General features: G+C 40.4%; 1 protein-coding gene and 1 long non-coding RNA gene across 3 annotated transcripts in view; one reads left to right on the forward strand and one right to left on the reverse strand.

Annotated features, from left to right (window-relative positions):
* Nucleotides 1–2,479: 2,479 nt before the first annotated feature.
* Nucleotides 2,480–8,839, reverse strand: LOC132433292 (uncharacterized). Its single transcript, XR_009521111.1, has 3 exons — nucleotides 8,602–8,839; nucleotides 7,099–7,241; nucleotides 2,480–2,771 (listed from the first exon to the last, which is right to left on the reverse strand). It is a non-coding gene; the product is annotated as an uncharacterized lncRNA (long non-coding RNA).
* Nucleotides 8,840–8,963: 124 nt separating this feature from the next.
* Nucleotides 8,964–17,659, forward strand: part of UTP20 (UTP20 small subunit processome component) — a 91,883-nt gene continuing 83,187 nt past the window's right edge. Inside the window, exons 1-7 of one of the 2 annotated variants that reach the window (XM_060025460.1) lie at nucleotides 8,964–9,163; nucleotides 10,035–10,115; nucleotides 12,094–12,160; nucleotides 12,285–12,417; nucleotides 12,873–13,061; nucleotides 16,288–16,369; nucleotides 17,038–17,175. In XM_060025460.1, coding sequence (XP_059881443.1) covers nucleotides 9,119–9,163; nucleotides 10,035–10,115; nucleotides 12,094–12,160; nucleotides 12,285–12,417; nucleotides 12,873–13,061; nucleotides 16,288–16,369; nucleotides 17,038–17,175 — 735 coding nt within the window. In that variant the 5' untranslated portion in view covers nucleotides 8,964–9,118. Of the gene's footprint in view, nucleotides 9,164–10,034; nucleotides 10,116–12,093; nucleotides 12,418–12,872; nucleotides 13,062–16,287; nucleotides 16,370–17,037; nucleotides 17,176–17,659 lie in introns of those variants that run through there. The other variant, XM_060025461.1, reaches the window with a different exon arrangement.

Here is a 17,659-nt window from a genome sequence, read left to right on the forward strand (position 1 = left end):
TTTACAGTTATTACAAAATATTGGCTATATTCCCTGTGTTGTACAATACATCCTTGTAATCTATATCACACCCAATTGTTTGTACCTATCACTCCCCCTCCAATGTTACCTCTCCCTGCCTCTCCTCACTGGTAACCACCAGTCTGTTCTCTATATTTGTGATTCTGCTTCTTTTTTGTTATATTTGCTAGTTTGTTGCATTTTTTATTAAGTGATATGATACATTATTTGTCTTTCTGCGTCTGACTTATTTCACTTAGCATAATGCCCTCCAAGTCCAACCATATTGCTGCAGATGGCAAAATTTCATTCTTTTTTATGGTTGAGTAGTATTCCACTGTGTGTGTGTGTGTGTGTGTGTGTGTGTGTGGTTTATTTTTTTGATGTTGACTTGTATAAGCAGTTGAGATAGGGGTTCTTTTTCTAAAAAATGAAAAGGGGAATGAATTCTGTGGAATAATTAAGCTTCTGTCACTCTCTCTATCTACCTGCTGTATTTATCTCCATAGCACTTATTGCCATCTGATGGTCTACTAGAGATTTACATATTTATTTTTTGTTTCCCACACTGGAATATGAGCCCCATGAAGGCAGGGAATTCATTTGTTTACTGTTGTCTCTTAAGCCTTTAGATCAGTGCCTGACACAGAGTAGGCACTCAATAAAAATTCATTGAGTATGTAAATACATCTTTTTTTTTCCTAGCTGCTGTTCTGAGTCACTCACTTCTCTTTCTGATTCACTCTGAATCACACAGGTCCAAATTTTCTTGGTTTCTAGTGTTAATGAGATTCTGGTCCTACTTCCTCTTGGAGCTCCCAGGATTCAAGAGCAGGGTGTTGTCTTTCTAGATCCCATCTCAAGTAGCCATGATCTTCTCCAAAGAACTTTTGGGTTTACAAGGAGAAGGAGTTAGGAGGAGATGTAATTTTAAAAAATTAATAGGCTTTATTTTTGGAGCAGTTTTAAGTTTACAGAAGAATTGAACAGAAAGTATAGTGAATTCCTGTATACCCCCTTCCCCTTCCCATATAATTTCCCCCATTATTAATATCTTGCATTACTGTGGTATACTTGTTACCATGGATGGACCAATGTTGATACATTATTACTAACTAAGGTCTGTGTTTAAATTAGGGTTTACTCTTTGTGTTGTACTGTTTTCTTTCTTTCTTTCTTTTTTTTGCGGTACGTGGGCCTCTCACTGTTGCAGCCTCTCCCGTTGCGGAGCACAGGCTCCAGACGCGCAAGCCCAGCGGCCATGGCCCACGTGCCCAGCCGCCCCATGGCATGTGGGATCCTCCCGGACCGGGGCACGAACCCGTGTCCCCTGCATCGGCAGGCAGACTCTCAACCACTGCGCCACCAGGGAAGCCCCTGTTTTATAAGTACTGACAAATGCATAAAATCACATATCCACCATTACACAAACTATCACACAGAATAGTTTCACTGCCCTAAAAACCCCCTGTGCTTCACCTATTTGTCCCCTCCTCCCAGCCCCTGGCAACCACTGATCTTTTTGTTGTCTCCATACTTTTGCCTTTTCCAAAATGTCATAAAGTTGGAGTCTACGGTATGTAGCTTTTTCAGATGGGCTTCTTTCACTTAGTGATATGCATTTAAGCTTCTTCTATGTTTTTCTGAAACTTGATAGCGCATTTCACTTTTTTTAATTTAATTTTTATTTTATATTGGGGTATAGTTGATTTACAACATTGTGTTAGTTTCAGGTGTACAGCAAAGTGGTTCAGTTATACATATACATACATCCATTCTTTTTCAGATTAATTTCATGTTATCAATGAATAATATTCTATTGTATGGATGTACCATAGTTTATCCATTCACCTATTGAAGGACATCCTGGTTGCTTCCAAGTTTTGGCAATTATGAGTAAAGCTGTTATAAACATCCATGTGCAGGTTTTTGTGTGGACATAAGTTTTCAATTCATTTAGATAAATACCTAGGAGAGTGACAGGTGGCTCATAGGATAAGCCAATGTTTCGCTTTATGAGAAATAGGTAACTGTCTTCCAAAGTGGCTGTACCATTTTGCATTCCCACCAGCAATGAATGAGAGTTCCTATTGTTCCACATCCTCTCCAGCATTTAGTGTTGTCAGTATTTTAGAGCTTAGCCGTTCTAACATGTATGTAGTGGTATCTTAATGTTTTTCAATTTGCAACTCTCTAATGACATACAATGTTGAGCATCTTTCATATGCTCATTTGCCATCTGTATATCCTCTTCGGTGAGGTGTCTGTTCAGATCTTTTGCCCTTTTTAAATTGAGTTCTTTTTATTGTTGAATTTTAAGAGTTCTTTGCACGTTTTGGATACACATCTTTTATCAGATATGTGTTTTGCAAGTATCTTTCCCAGTCTGTGGCTTCTTTCCATTCTCTTAAGATGTATCTTTTTTTAAATAAATTTATTTATTTTGTTTTATTTTTATTTTTGGCTGCGTTGGGTCTTCATTGCTGCGTGCAGGCTTTCTCTAGTTGCGGCCAGTGGGGGCTACTCTTCGTTGCGGTGCGCGGACTTCTCATTGCGGTGGCTTCTCTTGTTGCGGAGCACGAGCCGTAGGTGCATGGATTTCAGTAGTTGTGGCACATGGGCTCAGCAGCTGTGGCTCACAGGCTCTAGAATGCAGGCTCAGTAGTTGTGGTGCACAGGCTTACCTGCTCCATGGCATGTGGGATCTTCCTGGACCAGGGCTCAAACCCGTATCCCCTTCATTGGCAGGCGGATTCTTAACCACTGCGCCACTAGGAAAGCCCCAACACAAAAATATTAAGTCAGCTGTTTAAGTATTATTTTGGATGAAAGTGAAAGAACCCAATTAAAATTGGCTTAAGCATACAAAAGTGGAATTAGTGAACTAAGGTGACTGAAAAGTCCAAGGACTGGGTGGATGGATCCATTGGCTCACATAAGCTCATCTCAATCAATCTCTCTCCCTCCCTGTCTCTCATCTACTTTGCACAGAGTTCATTCACAGGCAGACCTCTCCATGAAGTGACACAATGGCCACCAACAGCTTCAGGCTCCTATCATCTTGCAAAACTTCAAGAAAAAGAAGCATCTTTTTCCCAATAGCTCAAAAAACTTCCAGATAGGGTCCCTGGCCCAGCTTGGGACACATGCTTACCTCTGAACCAGTTAGTTGGCCAAAGAAATACAACTTAGGACACAGGCCCTCCTAGGTGTCTAGTCTGAACTTCAGACACTAAGAATGAGGGAAGAGTGATTCCTCAAAGGAAAATAAGGATGCTGCTTCCAGAGGAAGAGAGAACAAACACTGTCAAGAAATCAACAAATGTCTACCATAACATCCAAGCATTTATTTCTCTAAACCTGGCCCTTCTAGTTCGCATTCTTAAGCTGTGGGGTAGCAAAAAGGCAAACTGATATTAGAAGACCTGAATTCAAGTCCTTCCACCACTTAGAAGTTCTCCGATCTTCAGATCCCTTATCTTGAAAGTGAGGATAATACAACCTACCTTGCAAATGTGGATAGGAGAACAAAATAATGATAATAGCAAATACTTATAAAAGACTAAATAGTAATAATAGTAAACACATTCTGTAGCACATGGGATGTGCCAGACAACGTTCTAAGTGCTTTAACATACAGGAGGTCAGTGATTCCCAAACTTGAGTCTGCAGCAGAAACACCTGGAAGGCTTGTGAAAGTACGGATTACTGGGCCCCATCCCCAGAGTTTCTGATTCAACAGGCTTGGGGTGAAGCCTGAGAATTCACATGTCTAACAAGTTCCCCTTGGGTGCTGCTGCTGCTGCTTGGGGACCACACTTTGATAACCAAAGTATTAGGTTAGTGACTCTTTGGAACAGCTCCATGCGGGGCACCAGTATTACCCCTAATTTGGTGGTGAGTAAACTGAGGTTCACATAGCAGTGACAAGGGTGTGAGCCTGGGACACCTGGTAGCAGAGTCCAAGCTCTCCTCTCCTTCAAAGAAGCAACTAAGATGTAATAGGACAAAAGCCAATTCGCATGCAAAGATATAACCAAGGGGAGGGTGGGAAAATGGAGAAGGGGAGATAAATCCAAACTGAGACCCTTATCCTTCCTACAGAAGATGTCAAGTTAAGGATAAAAATAGAGAGTAGAAATCATGAAAGTGGGTATGTGAAAATATGTAGGTGTTTAAATTGTTCAAAAAGCAGGTTAATTTAGGTTATCCTCTGGCATCTCTTAAAAGAAAATAAGGAATTTAAAGTTCACGACAGAAATGCCAACGGTGAGTGAAAGTGGGGAAGGAAAACAAGCTGAACACAGAAGGCAGTAGCGTGTGTGCTTGTCTGTATGTGTGTTTCAGGAGGTGGGGAAGGGTGTTCCAAATATTTTAACACCGACGGAAAGACTGCACCAGCTCCCCTGTAAAATGCTGAGTCACTCACTGTATTAAACAGTAAAAATGGCAGCAGCGTCAATGATCTGCTCTCTGGAAGAGACATATTCAAAACCGAAGACAACAGCCTTCTTCTTGAGCAGATGCTGCAAAATGAAATGCCTAAGGGGGCCAGGTGGGTACCTCAGACATAAACCAGCGAGGGGGTCAGGGCTTGGACTACAGGGAGTGATTGCTGCTCTTCCAAATGTGGGCCCAGTGCTGTGGATGTTTTTAATTTTTCAAGAGAAGCTAGAAATCTGGATTTTCACTTGAAATCTCCAGATTTTTTACAAATTAAAAGATTTCACGAACATTTTTGGTGAGCAAAATATATCTGTGTGCTACACTGGGCTGGTGAAGCCTACCACTTTGCAATTTCTGGTCTAATGTCTCTGATGCCTGAGGCATAAACCAGGAAAGGAGAATAGAAGCTCAATGGTCTCAGTGCAAAAAAGCGATCATATGGTTGAAAAAGAAACAATAAAAATAAGAAAGACTGTTCATATAGGCATGTATAAGTTACAAGAGACTTTGACCTGCTTTATGTCAAAGGATCTCCTTACTAACCAGCAAGTAAAAAGGCAGACTTGGTTATTACTTAAAGGTGAGGAAACTGAGGCTGAGAGATTAAGTCACTGGTCCAATTATCAGCTAATACATGGAAGATCCTAGAATTGGGATCCAAATGTTCCTCTGAATCCAAACTCCATGCTCTTGCTGCCTCCCGATTTATATGCAACAGTGAACATGGTTCTCACAAGAAGGGAACGATCTTTGGGTCAGCTTCTCTTAACTACCGTAATTAAGAGTTACTAAAATATCTTCCTTGGCTTTCTTCTTTTCCCTTCACTTCCCTCTACTGGTTTGAGATCTCACTTCCTTGGTCCCTTGTTCTGAGTCAGAACCATTTCCCGTTTGATATATTGCAACTTTTGAGCCCCACCATGCAGACCTGCCCCCTTCCTGACATCACGTACAGTATCTTACTAACCTTTCAAGAGCCTTGGATTACTGTTGTCCCCACCTTACGCTTAAGGAAACTGAGGCTCTCCCTACCTCTGAGTTTCACCCTGTTCTTTGTTTTACTTTTTATTAGCCCAAGGATACTAAGGGTGATACCAGTGCCCAGTGCTAACTTGAGAGGATGTGGCTTTGGATTAAGAGATAAAAACAACCAAATTGGGCTTCCCTGGTGGCACAGTGGTTGAGAGTCTGCCTGCCGATGCAGGGGACACGGGTTCACGCCCCGGTCCGGGAAGATCCCACATGCCACGGAGCGGCTAGGCCCGTGAGCCATGGCCACTGAGCCTACGCGTCCGGAGCCTGTGCTCCGCAACGGGAGAGGCCACAACAGTGAGAGGCCCGCATACCGCAAAAAAAAAAAAAAATTTGTATTTGACTACTTTGAACCCTTGCATATACTGCTCCTTCCCTTGTTCCCTCTACCTAGATAACACCATTTGTGTCCATGCTCCTCCCTTGCCTGGTTTTCTTCTATCCATCTTCCAGATCTCAGCTTAGATGTCACCTCCAGCTAGAAGCCTTCCATGTCTAGGCTAGGCAAACTTCTCATGTGTTCTTGTAGTCCCTTGGGCTTTAAATTAGAGTGCGCACGAAGGAAACAAAGATTAAAAAGCAAAACTTCCCAATCAAGCTTAAGAAGGAAGGAAAGAAAGAATTATGTGTCTAAGTGAACTAGCTGGAATGGATGGGGCAGGCAGAACCATTGCGGTAAAAAGAAACGAGGATTGCAAGGGGTATTTAAGGCCTTGGCATGGAGGGCAAAAGCTGGGGGGCAAGAAGATTCATAAGTAAAGAGTGGTGTTCTTCGTGGCTGCTTTGGATATTCCACAGAACCTCAGAAACAGCTTTGGAAGAAACCTTAACAATCCTGTGGCACAACCCTCATCCAGTGCAGGAGTTACATTAGTCTTGAGTTTGTCAGGGTTAAACAAAGTACTGTACGCTTTGTTAATTCAACAAACATTCATTAAACTCTTAAGTTCACAGGATACACTGGTGATACAAAGTTGAAAAAGTACATGGTTTCTGCCCTTAAGGAACTTGTCAGGTAGCCAGACAGTAGACTGCTTATTCATTCAGCAAACATTTATACCATTCTCTGTGCGCCAATACAATTCCTTGAAAAACTGGTATTATTAACACTTCTTTTAATAGATCAGGAAGTTGGGTCTCAGAAAGGTTAGGTAACTTGTCAAAGGTTGTGCAGTTATGGTACCTGGCGCCTTTCATCCATTAGCTTCTTTACTCTGCACAACAACGCCCTATAAGGTAGGTGCTTTCATTAGCTCCGTTTTACATAAAAGGAATTGAGGCTCAGAGAAGGTAAGTAACTTCCCCAAGACTACACCAGTAATAAATGGCAGAGGTAGGATTCAAACCCAGGCAATCTGGTTCTAGCATCTATGCTCTTAACCACCATGTTGTATTGATAAATTGTTCAACCAGAGCTGTCAATATTATACGGATCATATAATGAGTAACAATGCAATATATAACTTGTGTCAGTTTTTTGATTTTCATGTTTTTCTCTACTCCTTATTGTCCCATTAACTCCATTACCAAAAATAAATGACAGAGAAGCAAAAGGACACAATTATCTGGGGGTAATTTTAGCAATAGGTTGGGAACATTGCTTAGAGTAGGGGCTCTTACCCTCAGGTAACTGCAGACTTCTCTTTGAAATCATCTATACATTTTAGTGTGAATGAGCTTATTAGTATTTTTCTGAAGAGAAGGTCTACAGCTTAGACTTAGACTCCTTGAAGGCTCTGTGACCCAACAAGGTGAAGAACCACCTAAAGAAAAAAAAAAAAAAGCCAATTAGCTTACTGGAAGCCAGTCAAACATTGGGCATTTCTATATTTTATTATTAAAAAATAAAATCCATAAATGCTATGAATCCATTAAAAATATTTACAGCAACCCTGTGACAACATAAAAACATTGATGTCGTAATGCCAGTAACAATACGAAAGTGTTTTATCTACTTTACTTCTTCACCTGATTGCCTCCTCAATCCATACATATTTCGCTTCCTTTCCTCTACACCGGACCATACTTGTCAAGGTCATCAGTGACCATCACCTTGTCAGGTTCAGCAGCTACTTCTCTCTCCTCAGTTTTCACTGGCTCTGCTTCCAGGCCAGGACTAGTCTGTTTCTACCTCACTGGCTCTCTTTCCCAGTCACCTTTCTGGTCACTGCTAAATGGTGGAGCATTCCAACGTTCAACTTGGGTCCTCTTCTTTTCTTTGTCCTCCCTTTCATCGCTCTCTCCCTAAAACATCTCATCCAGTTCCATGGCTTTAAATAACTTCACACTTTCTGTAAAGTGTATTTAAGTCACACCTCCAGCCCTGACCTCTACACTGAGCTCTAGGCAGGAATATATTCAATTTGTCTACTGAATATCTCTTCTTGGCTATCTAAGATGTAAGCACCTCAGACTAAACATTTCCAAACAAAATTATTAATATTATCAGTCTCTTTTTCAGCTCACATAACAGAGCATGGCCCATAGCAGACTGTCAAGAAATATTTGTTTAATGAGTAAGTGAAAAAACATACACACACACACACCTGTTTGTATAATTACGTTTAACAACAGGACGTAAGAATGGTAGGAAAATACCAAAACGTTAACTGGTTGTGCACGAAACCATGAGTTTTCTTTAAAAGTCCTTTCCAATTTTAAATGGAAAAATAGTGGTTAAGAATAGCAGACATTGGGCTTCCCAGGTGGCGCAGTGGTTGAGAGTCCGCCTGCCGATGCAGGGGACGCGGGTTCGTGCCCCGGTCCGGGAAGATCCCACATGCCGCGGAGCGGCTGGGCCCGTGAGCCATGGCCGCTGAGCTTGCGCGTCCGGAGCCTGTGCTCCACAACGGGAGAGGCCACAAGAGTGAGAGGCCCGCGTACCGCAAAAAACAAACAAACAAAAAAAATCAGACATTGCAGGGGTGGGATAGGGAGGGTGGGAGGGAGGGAGACGCAAGAGGCAAGAGATATGGGAACATATGTATACGTATAACTGATTCACTTTGTTATAAAGCAGAAACTAACACACCATTGTAAAGCAATTATACTCCAATAAAGATGTTAAAAAAAAAAAAGAGTATCAGACATTGGAACTCTGACCTCTGCCAGACTGCCACTTACCGGCTGCACATCCTTGCTTTCTCCGTATGCCAAAGGGACTTAGAAATACGTACCTCATCTGTAGTCATGCAACGTTCACAATGCGCTTTACTGTGAAATTATGAATGTAAAGAGCTTTGCCTGATGCAGTATACATAGTGAGAGGTAGTCGTTATTGGCTGTTAATGATGACAGGCATGTTTTCTTTTATGATAAAAATACACATTTTTCTTATAAACCTTTACTGAAGAGAGTTCAAAATACTCCGCCCCCACATACCCACTCAGCCAGAGCCTCCCAGTCTCCAGCCGGCTGCAGGGGGCGGGCGCGCCTGCTCCGTCCGCTTCTTCCGCCCACGTGACTCACTCTGCCGGCTACCCGTCTCCAACATGGCGGCGCCCAGGGGCTCAAGCCGCACGTGAGAAAGAGTCTGAGTACGTGGGAGTGCAAGTGTGGGAGCCAGTTTCCCTTGTCTACAGTCAGTAGCATCCCTTCAACCCTTCCCGAGATCCTCGCGGGCCGCCGCCCCTCTGCAGCCATGAAGCCAAAGCCAGTTTCCCACAAGATCGAGAACACTTACCGGGTGAGTGAAGAAACTCGGCCGTGGGTCTAGTTCTCAGCGGAGCTCCCGAGGCTACAGTGCTCTGGACCGAGCGAAAGTCATTTGTCCGGAGGCTCTAGCAAAAGAGCCTCTCTCTCTCCGGGTGTAGTAAATATGGGATGGGGAAGGAAGCTTCAGCTGCAGATTTCGCCCATGTTTTGTGGCGTCTGGCCAGGCTGAGACTTCTCTTCAGGCCAGAGTTAAATTCAGTGTCACAAACTAACTGCTTAGGAATTCTTTCCTGCTCTTTTATCCTTGAAGACCGAATGGGGGGCGGGCCGGTGGGAGGAGGTGAGTGATTCCAGCTACTGGCTACTACACCACTTTCCCGGTTTGTTTCTTGAGGGTTTCTTTGTTACTCTACAGCCGTAGGTCTGTATATGTTTAAAAACACTGTTGTTGCCACGACTTAGCCAGATCCTGTACATGCAGCAGGGTATGAAACCTAGCAGTAGGTCTGGCGAGGCCACGTTGCTAGCTTTTACCTAGGTCAATCCACCAGTCTAGCACGGAAATTTTGTTGGAAATGATATTTTGCAAATATATCCATAGAAATATTTCATTGTCTTCGTACAGTAGTGCAGTGCATTTGTCTTTCAGTTTGTTTTTAAAGTTATCTTCTGTGATTTGTCAGTGATGTCTGCTTCTAGTTGTAAAACTCGGTTATACATTTTATGATTGATTGAAAATACAACTCTGAAATTGAAAGCGAAGCATAACATTATTTCTAATGATAGAACGTAAGGAGGCACATTGAACCTTTAAACTTTATACTTCCACGAGGAAATTGTCCACATATGATTGTGATAAGTATAAAATGTGGATGTGTTGTAAATATACTTCTTCCCTGCAGTTTCTTACGTTTGCTGAACGATTGGGAAATGTGAATATCGATATTATCCACCGGATTGATAGAACTGCAAGCTATGATGAGGTAAGAGAATGTTAAATGAGCTGATCTTCAAGTATTCATAGTTGGTTTTTTAGATTCTCTTTGAAGTGAATTTCTCAAGCCATTCTTTTATGAACATGAAATGCATTAGACCTGTGCTGTCTCAAACAGTAGCCACACATAACAAATTAGATATAAAATAAATTAAAAATTCTAATGCTCAGTAGCCATATGTGGCTAGTTGCTACCATACTGACCAAGTGCGGATATGGAACGTTTTCCATCATTGCTGAAAGTTCTATCGGGTGATGTTGTGTTAGAAAATTTACTTGATTCTCAGGTGGCTTCTGATTCCAGCCACTCCCTTCCCATGTGCATTCCGAGCACTGCTACAGATCCATGTTCCTGAAACTACAATTTTAAAGAGGTTTTGAGCAAGTCACTTTCCTGGGGCTCAGTTTCCCCCTTTATTAATAAACATGGGGGAGCTAAACCACATAATTTTTTCCAGTTCTAACCATGCTGTAACTCAGTCACACCTCTACTCAAAAATCTTGTTTTCGCTGCATCAAGTCATTATTTCTCTGACAGCCTTTTAAGGTCCTGTATAACGTGCCTTTAAATTAGGGATTCAATGTCAGTTTTTACTGTTTTTCACTTGACTCTAGTCAGACTCTGCTCACTATCTCTTTGAATGCCTTGTCTCCAATATGTGAATTCAGTGTGCTAATTATGTTATCTAGGTAGGCACATAATGCTTTGGGAACTCACCGTGAAGTGATCCTAACCTAGATTCTGTGAGGTTGTAAGGTGAGGTCAAAAAAGGTGAAGTGGACTAGGTGATACCTGAATTGAGTCTTGTTTGTATAGGTTTTAGCATGGCAAAGAGAACAGGAAAGGCTGTTTCAGGCTGAGGAATTAGCCTTTATAAAGGAACAGAGGCTAAAGAGAGCATGTCACATTCAAGAAACTCCCAAGCATTTCAGTATGCTTATAATTGCCTGTGGGATGTTTGTTTATGTTGATGGTGACTGCAGATGGGTGAAGGGGGTAGCTGGTGAGAGATAAAGCTGAAGAGATAATCAAGGACCATGAAGGGCTTCATATGTCAAGCTAAGTTTGGATTTATCCTGAAGCTATGGGAAGTCATTCTAGGATTATAGGGCAGGGGAATGTGTGACATGATCAGTTGTAAATTTTAGATCTCTCTGGCTTTATTGTGGAGGAAAGAACAACCAGTTGCTCTGGAGTCAGGGTAACCAGTTGTGATGATTCGGTAGTCATCTAAGTAAGAACTTTTCTCTCATATAAATATGTACAAACACTTATAGAGGTCTTTTTTTTTTTTTTAAAGAAAAATTGGTTCCTACCATATACTTCACTTTGAAACTTGCTTTTCTCACTTTGAAAGTATACTATCAACATCCTTCTAATTTAATAATAGATATAATTCTTTTTAATAGCAACATAATATACCTTATTATGTACAGACAATAATATATATACCAACCATTTTCCTTTTGTTGGATATTTAGGCTTTTTTATGTTCCCCCCCCCCCACTACAATAAAGCTGAATGAATGTCTTTATACTTGTATATTTACAAATTTTCTAAGAAATATCTCCAAAAAGGGAATTGCTGGATCAAAGGACATACCTGTTTTTAATGTTAATAGAAATGCCAGATTACTTCTCTATAAGGTTGTAGCAATTCATATTTCCAAAAGCAGGATGAAAGAACTGTAAGAGTCAACATTTTTCTTGGCGTAAAATTGTGAAAAACAGAAAAAAATTTTTTTTTAGCGTGACTATTACTTAGTTTTTCTTCTGCCCATATTTTATACCTGATTGCTTTTTTAGGTGTGTTAGTTAATGCCCTGTTTAAAAAAAAACTAAGAGGAGTTTTTCAACTCTTGACTATCATCACTGTCTTAACGTATTAATATATCATTATTCTTATTTACTTTGATTATAGTTTTTCTTTGAGTTGTCTGATTAATGGACTGCTTTAATCTTGGCAGGAAGTTGAAACCTACTTTTTTGAGGGTCTACTGAAGTGGAGAGAACTGAACCTTACGGAGCACTTTGGTATTTTCTATTTTGTTTCTATTTTATTCACCCATCATTTGTACTATATATGGTCAAAACAGCTAAATATTGGTGTGATGGAAAAGCAGAACTTATTCTTTTTTTTTTTTTTTCCCTTACCCAGGGAAATTTTACAAAGAAGTTATTGACAAATGCCAGTCTTTCAATCAGCTAGTCTATCATCAAAATGAGATAGTTCAGAGTTTGAAGACTCACCTGCAAGTCAAGAACAGTTATGCCTATCAACCCCTTTTGGAGTAAGTAGCATGTTGAAAGAAAGGCAACAACATTTATCTGAATTTTAAGAAAGGTTGTTTTATAGCTACATATGCTTTAGATCTGGTGTTTGTAATTTAGAAACAAGAATTTACCTTTTTTTGTTAGATGAAAATATTAATACATTACTGTAAAGCAGAATCTTAGGGGTATACTTTTTTGCTTTTTATACTTTTACAAGAACCTGATTTTTCTTTGACCCTATAGGAATGACTGAATATAACTTGTGATGGAAGGTACAAGCTCTAGCCTGATGTCTTTGCTCAACTCTTAAAACGTGAAAAATTTTATACCTCTCTTGAGACTTGGTTTAGTAGCTTTAATTAATCCTTTCATCATAGGCGATAGGTTATCATTTGTGAAACAGATTTGTAGTATTTGGTTTTTGATCTACATGTATCAGAATCAGTTACCTTTCCTTATTTTTTTCATCCAGTTTAGTTGTACAGTTGGCACGAGATCTGCAGACGGACTTCTATCCCCATTTTCAGGACTTTTTCCTGACTATCACTTCAATCCTGGAGACTCAGGACACGGAGTTGTTAGAATGGGCTTTCACCTCACTTTCCTATCTGTACAAGTACCTGTGGAGACTGATGGTGAAGGACATGTCCAATATATACAGGTGACCATTTCTCCCTCTCACATGGGTTTTTCTTTTCTTCTTCTTCTTTTTTTTTTTTTGCTTTAAAATTTTATATATGATTCAGTGCTATTTAGTAAATTTATAGTTATGCAACCATCACCACAATCCAGTTGAAGAACGTTTCCATCATCTCCAAGAGATTTCTCATGCCCTTTTGCAGTCAGTTCTGCTCCCCGTCTGCATCAGTTTTGAAAGCAAAAGCAATATACATATATCGAATAGTCAGGATTTCCTCTGGGGAAACACCTGTGTGCTTGAAGCCCCTAAGGAGAATGATCCTCTTCTACAATGATATTTTCTAGCATTTAATTTTTAAATTTTTTATTTTTCGGTCAAGGGCAGTTTTTATGGATACTGACAACAAGCAGATACTTTCTGACTCCCATCTGTATTTAATGAAAACATGTATAATACCTGTCACTTGCACCTGCTGACGTGGCTACCTAACTTTAATATGTTCTTTAATTGGCCTTTTCCCTGTCTTCAGTCTGACGCCAAACTTCCTTTCCATCTCAGTCTCTAATTATTTTCTTATAAAACGTTGGTTCTCCAGCCAAAGTGGTCTGTAGTCTGTTCCATCAGTCTGCATTGACCTGACCTTCTCTTATCTCCAGCTATTGAAATCAGACCCCCCACCATCAAAGCCTGACTTGAATCCATAGCTTCCACATACGTGCCCGGGCACCTTGTCCAGAAATCAGAGCTTTGTACTCTGAACACGTCTGGCATCCCATACCACTTATGTCACACAACTTCTGTTATAATCGTTTCTTCTAATGTAATGGTGTCTCTACAAACCTATAAACTCTTCAAGAACCCCATCTTAAATATCTGAATTTTCCTAGCTCCTAAAATACTGATTAAGACAAAAGAGACACTCAGTATTTGTAAGTAACTGTGGACAGGGAAAGAGAATGAATTCTGTACCAGCTTTTTGTTTAAAGTAAGGCAAAGATTGTTTGTAATCTATTTCAATCTGGGACTTAATGGAATTTCTACTTGGTGTCCTGATTACTTCTACATACTTCAGTTGGCACAGGAACACGTAAGATTAACCTTTTACCCCAACCCAGTATAAGTATGGATATGGGATAGGACTGTCCATTTTGTTTTTGTACCACCTCCCTTCACTCTACCCTCCTTTGAACACGGAATGAGAAAGAAATATTTTTCTGACCTTTACTAGTTCTCTGTGAAGATTTTGGTAAAACGTATTAGAAACCGAGATTACTTCATTAAAGACCAGCAAGATCTTGGGGTATATATAGTTTATTTGGTCTCATGACTTCTGCTGTTACTTTTATATCTCCTGAGTCAGGCTCTCCAGTTATAAATTTATTCGCTTTCTGTATGACATCTTCAACAGCCTGGATATTTTCACTTGACTGTTGTTGAAATCAAAGTCTACACATTCCTGTTCAAGCCAGCTCTTCTCATTCATTTGTGTGTTCAGTAAATATGTACTCAATGCCAGGCTTTGTTTGCCCAGTTTCTCACGGTGATACCATCATTCTTCCCATCACCGAGATTTGGCCACTTAGAGGCATCTTTGACCCAGTTGTCTTCAAGGACTTTACATCTTTTTGATTCTGCTATTCACCTACTCAATCCAGTGACTACTTATTGTACACTGTGTGTCAGGCTTGAGATGCACTCACAAATAAACCAGATAAAAACCCCTCTTATGAAGTTTACATTTTATCAGGGGGAGAACATCTTGGGCGTGGGGCTGGCATGAGCGAGGAACAGTGTGGAAGCCTGGGTGGTGCAGCAGCGTTTATAGGGGGAGAGTAATCAGGTGATGTCAGAGATGTGGTAGTAGGGGACCTGACCGTAAAGGGCCTTGTGGATACTATAAGATCTTTGGTTTCATTGCAGGGACTCTTGAAATGTCTCTTGGGTTCATCCATTGCCATTTCCTTCTGCCACTGGCCCTCTTTCATGCCCTTGTTTGCCCAAACTTTTATGACTTGACTAACTTCCTAGTTGGACTGCCAGCCTCTTCTTTCTTCCTTTATATCACCCTATACTGGTGCCCAATTTCTCTTTCTGAAACTATTCATTTCTTATTCAGCCAACACTTATTAGTACCTGCTATGACCAAGGAACAATTAGGTGCTGGGGATATGGCAGAAATAGGAGAGATATATTCCATGCTCTTCTTTCATTTGGGAAACCAGTTTAAACAATGTGATTATATGAGTCATTATTTAGTTATAGCTGCATGGCTGTACGACCTTGAGTATGTTGCGTAGCCTTTCTGCCCCTATTTCGTTATCTATATAGGATGGGGATAATAGTTCCTACACCACAGAGTCGTTGTGCTGATTAGATGAAGTAACATAGTAAGTGCTTACTTAAATGTAAGCTAGAGTCCCCACTCCTTTGCTTAGTGTTCAGAGCCACCTGTTGACTTGAATAGCTTTATCTGGAGCTGCCTTCCCTACCCATATCATCCTACTTCCTTTAGACAGACCAGCCTCTCTGATAGCTCTCTCTTTTTTATTTATTTATTTTTGGCTGTGTTGGGTCTTCGTGCACGAGCTTTCTCTAGTTGCAGTGGGCGGGGGCTACTCTTCAGTGTGGTGCCTGGGCTTCTCCTTGCGGTGCTTCTCTTGTTGCAGAGCACGGGCTCTAGGCGCGGGTCTGAGTAGTTGTGGCACGCGGGCTCAGTAGTTGAGGCTTGTGGGCTCTAGAGCGCAGGCTCAGTAGTTGTGGTGCACGGGCTTAGTTGCTTCGTGGCATGTGGGATCTTCCCGGCCCAGGGCTCGAACCCGTGTCCCCTGCATTGGCAGGTGGATTCTTAACCACTGCGCCACCAGGGAAGTCCCTCTCTGTTATCCCTTGACTGTGATCACTTCTGCCCACCCTGTGTTTGCTCTTGCTTTGATCTCTGGCAATATGCACTCCATTCCCCACCTGGATTCTTCCTGTCATTCAGGGATCACTACAAGTTTCATCTTTTCATAGTCTTTCTTATATGCCCAGTGCCACCAATCCTAGGGTTCTTAATGTCTATGATCTTCAGTCTTCTGTTTGACATGTGGGTGTGATGGTAATCGAATGAGATTTTAAACTGCTAATGTTATTATACCTGCTACATCTTTCTTGCATACCTTGCACAGTGTTGGGCATATAGTTAACACGTAGTACATCTTTATTAAAATGATGATTAATTAAACATGTCTTATTTTCTCATTTATAGCATGTATAGTACACTCCTGGCTCATAGAAAACTACATATAAGAAATTTTGCTGCTGAAAGCTTTACTTTTTTGATGAGAAAGGTTAGTTTGATCATTTATGTGTTTATTGCTCATTAATCCTCAAGAATCTGATGAACAGAAGCAGATATCTTTTATAGTATAGTTATTATGGACTAATATTTTTTATATAAAGAGAAACCTGTTACTGTTTTGAGTTTATCTCACCATAAGGTGGTTTTTGCTCACTAATGTGAAATAATTGGGGTTACTCTTTTATTCTTACTTAGTGTATATATATATTCTCTAATTCAAGTCAGTCTATGCATGAACAGTGAGATTAACAGAAATTTTTATAAAAATTTCCTGGAAGGAACTGATTGTATAGTGTCATTTGTGTTTGTTTTTAATAGAGTTTTTGTAATAAAACAAAAACATTGCTATTAAATTTCTTTTATACTCATAAAATATAAGCATACTATTTACTTTAAAAGATAGACTGTTGCCTTAGGTAGTTTTTCTTGGTACATACCTTCATATTATACCAATGAATTAATCACTCTTTTGTGTGACATTACAAGTGATAATGTACTCTTGCAGCAGTTTGAAATCATTGCAAGTGTCACTATTCCTTTTAGAATTTTTATCCTAATTACGTTTAAATATGAATCTTTAGAATAGCAAATAATAATTATTCATTAGGATATATTTATGTTGTAAATACAGTTTTCCATTTGCATTTTGTGTTTCAGGTTTCTGATAAAAATGCACTTTTCAATTTAATGTTTCTTGATCTTGATGAACATCCGGAAAAAGTAGAAGGAGTTGGACAGTTGCTCTTTGAAATGTGCAAAGGAGTTAGAAATATGTTTCACTCCTGTACAGAGATGGTAAGTAACTGGGAGGAGTTCCTTGAATCTATGTGAAAGGGATTAAAAGAAAATAGATAAGATTTACACAGATGACATGGAGAGAGGATTGCCTAGAATAAATAGAAAACATTCAGTGGGGCGCATTAGGGCTTTAAAAAACAGTGCTTACCTACTGTAGGCCCTGGGTCATTAGGTATTTTTCATTTAAAAAGCAATCACTGCTGGGGCTTCCGTGGTGGTCCAGTGGTTAAGACTCTGAGCTTCCACCGCAGTGGGCACGGGTTTAATCCCTGGTTGGGGAACTAAGATCTCACTTGCCATGCAGCACAGCCAAAAAATCAATCCGTCAATCAAAAAATTTAAAAAATCACTGCTCTCTTCATCCTGGGTGCTAGAAGGTGACATAAATTGATCGATGAGGGGCAGGGGATATTGTGTGATAAAATTCCCCATCCTAGTTTGGAAGTTCTTTGAGGACATGTAGTTAACCACCAGAGCTGCC

This window comes from Delphinus delphis, chromosome 11, assembly GCF_949987515.2.
Source record: "Delphinus delphis chromosome 11, mDelDel1.2, whole genome shotgun sequence".
NCBI classification, from domain to species: Eukaryota; Metazoa; Chordata; class Mammalia; order Artiodactyla; family Delphinidae; genus Delphinus; species Delphinus delphis.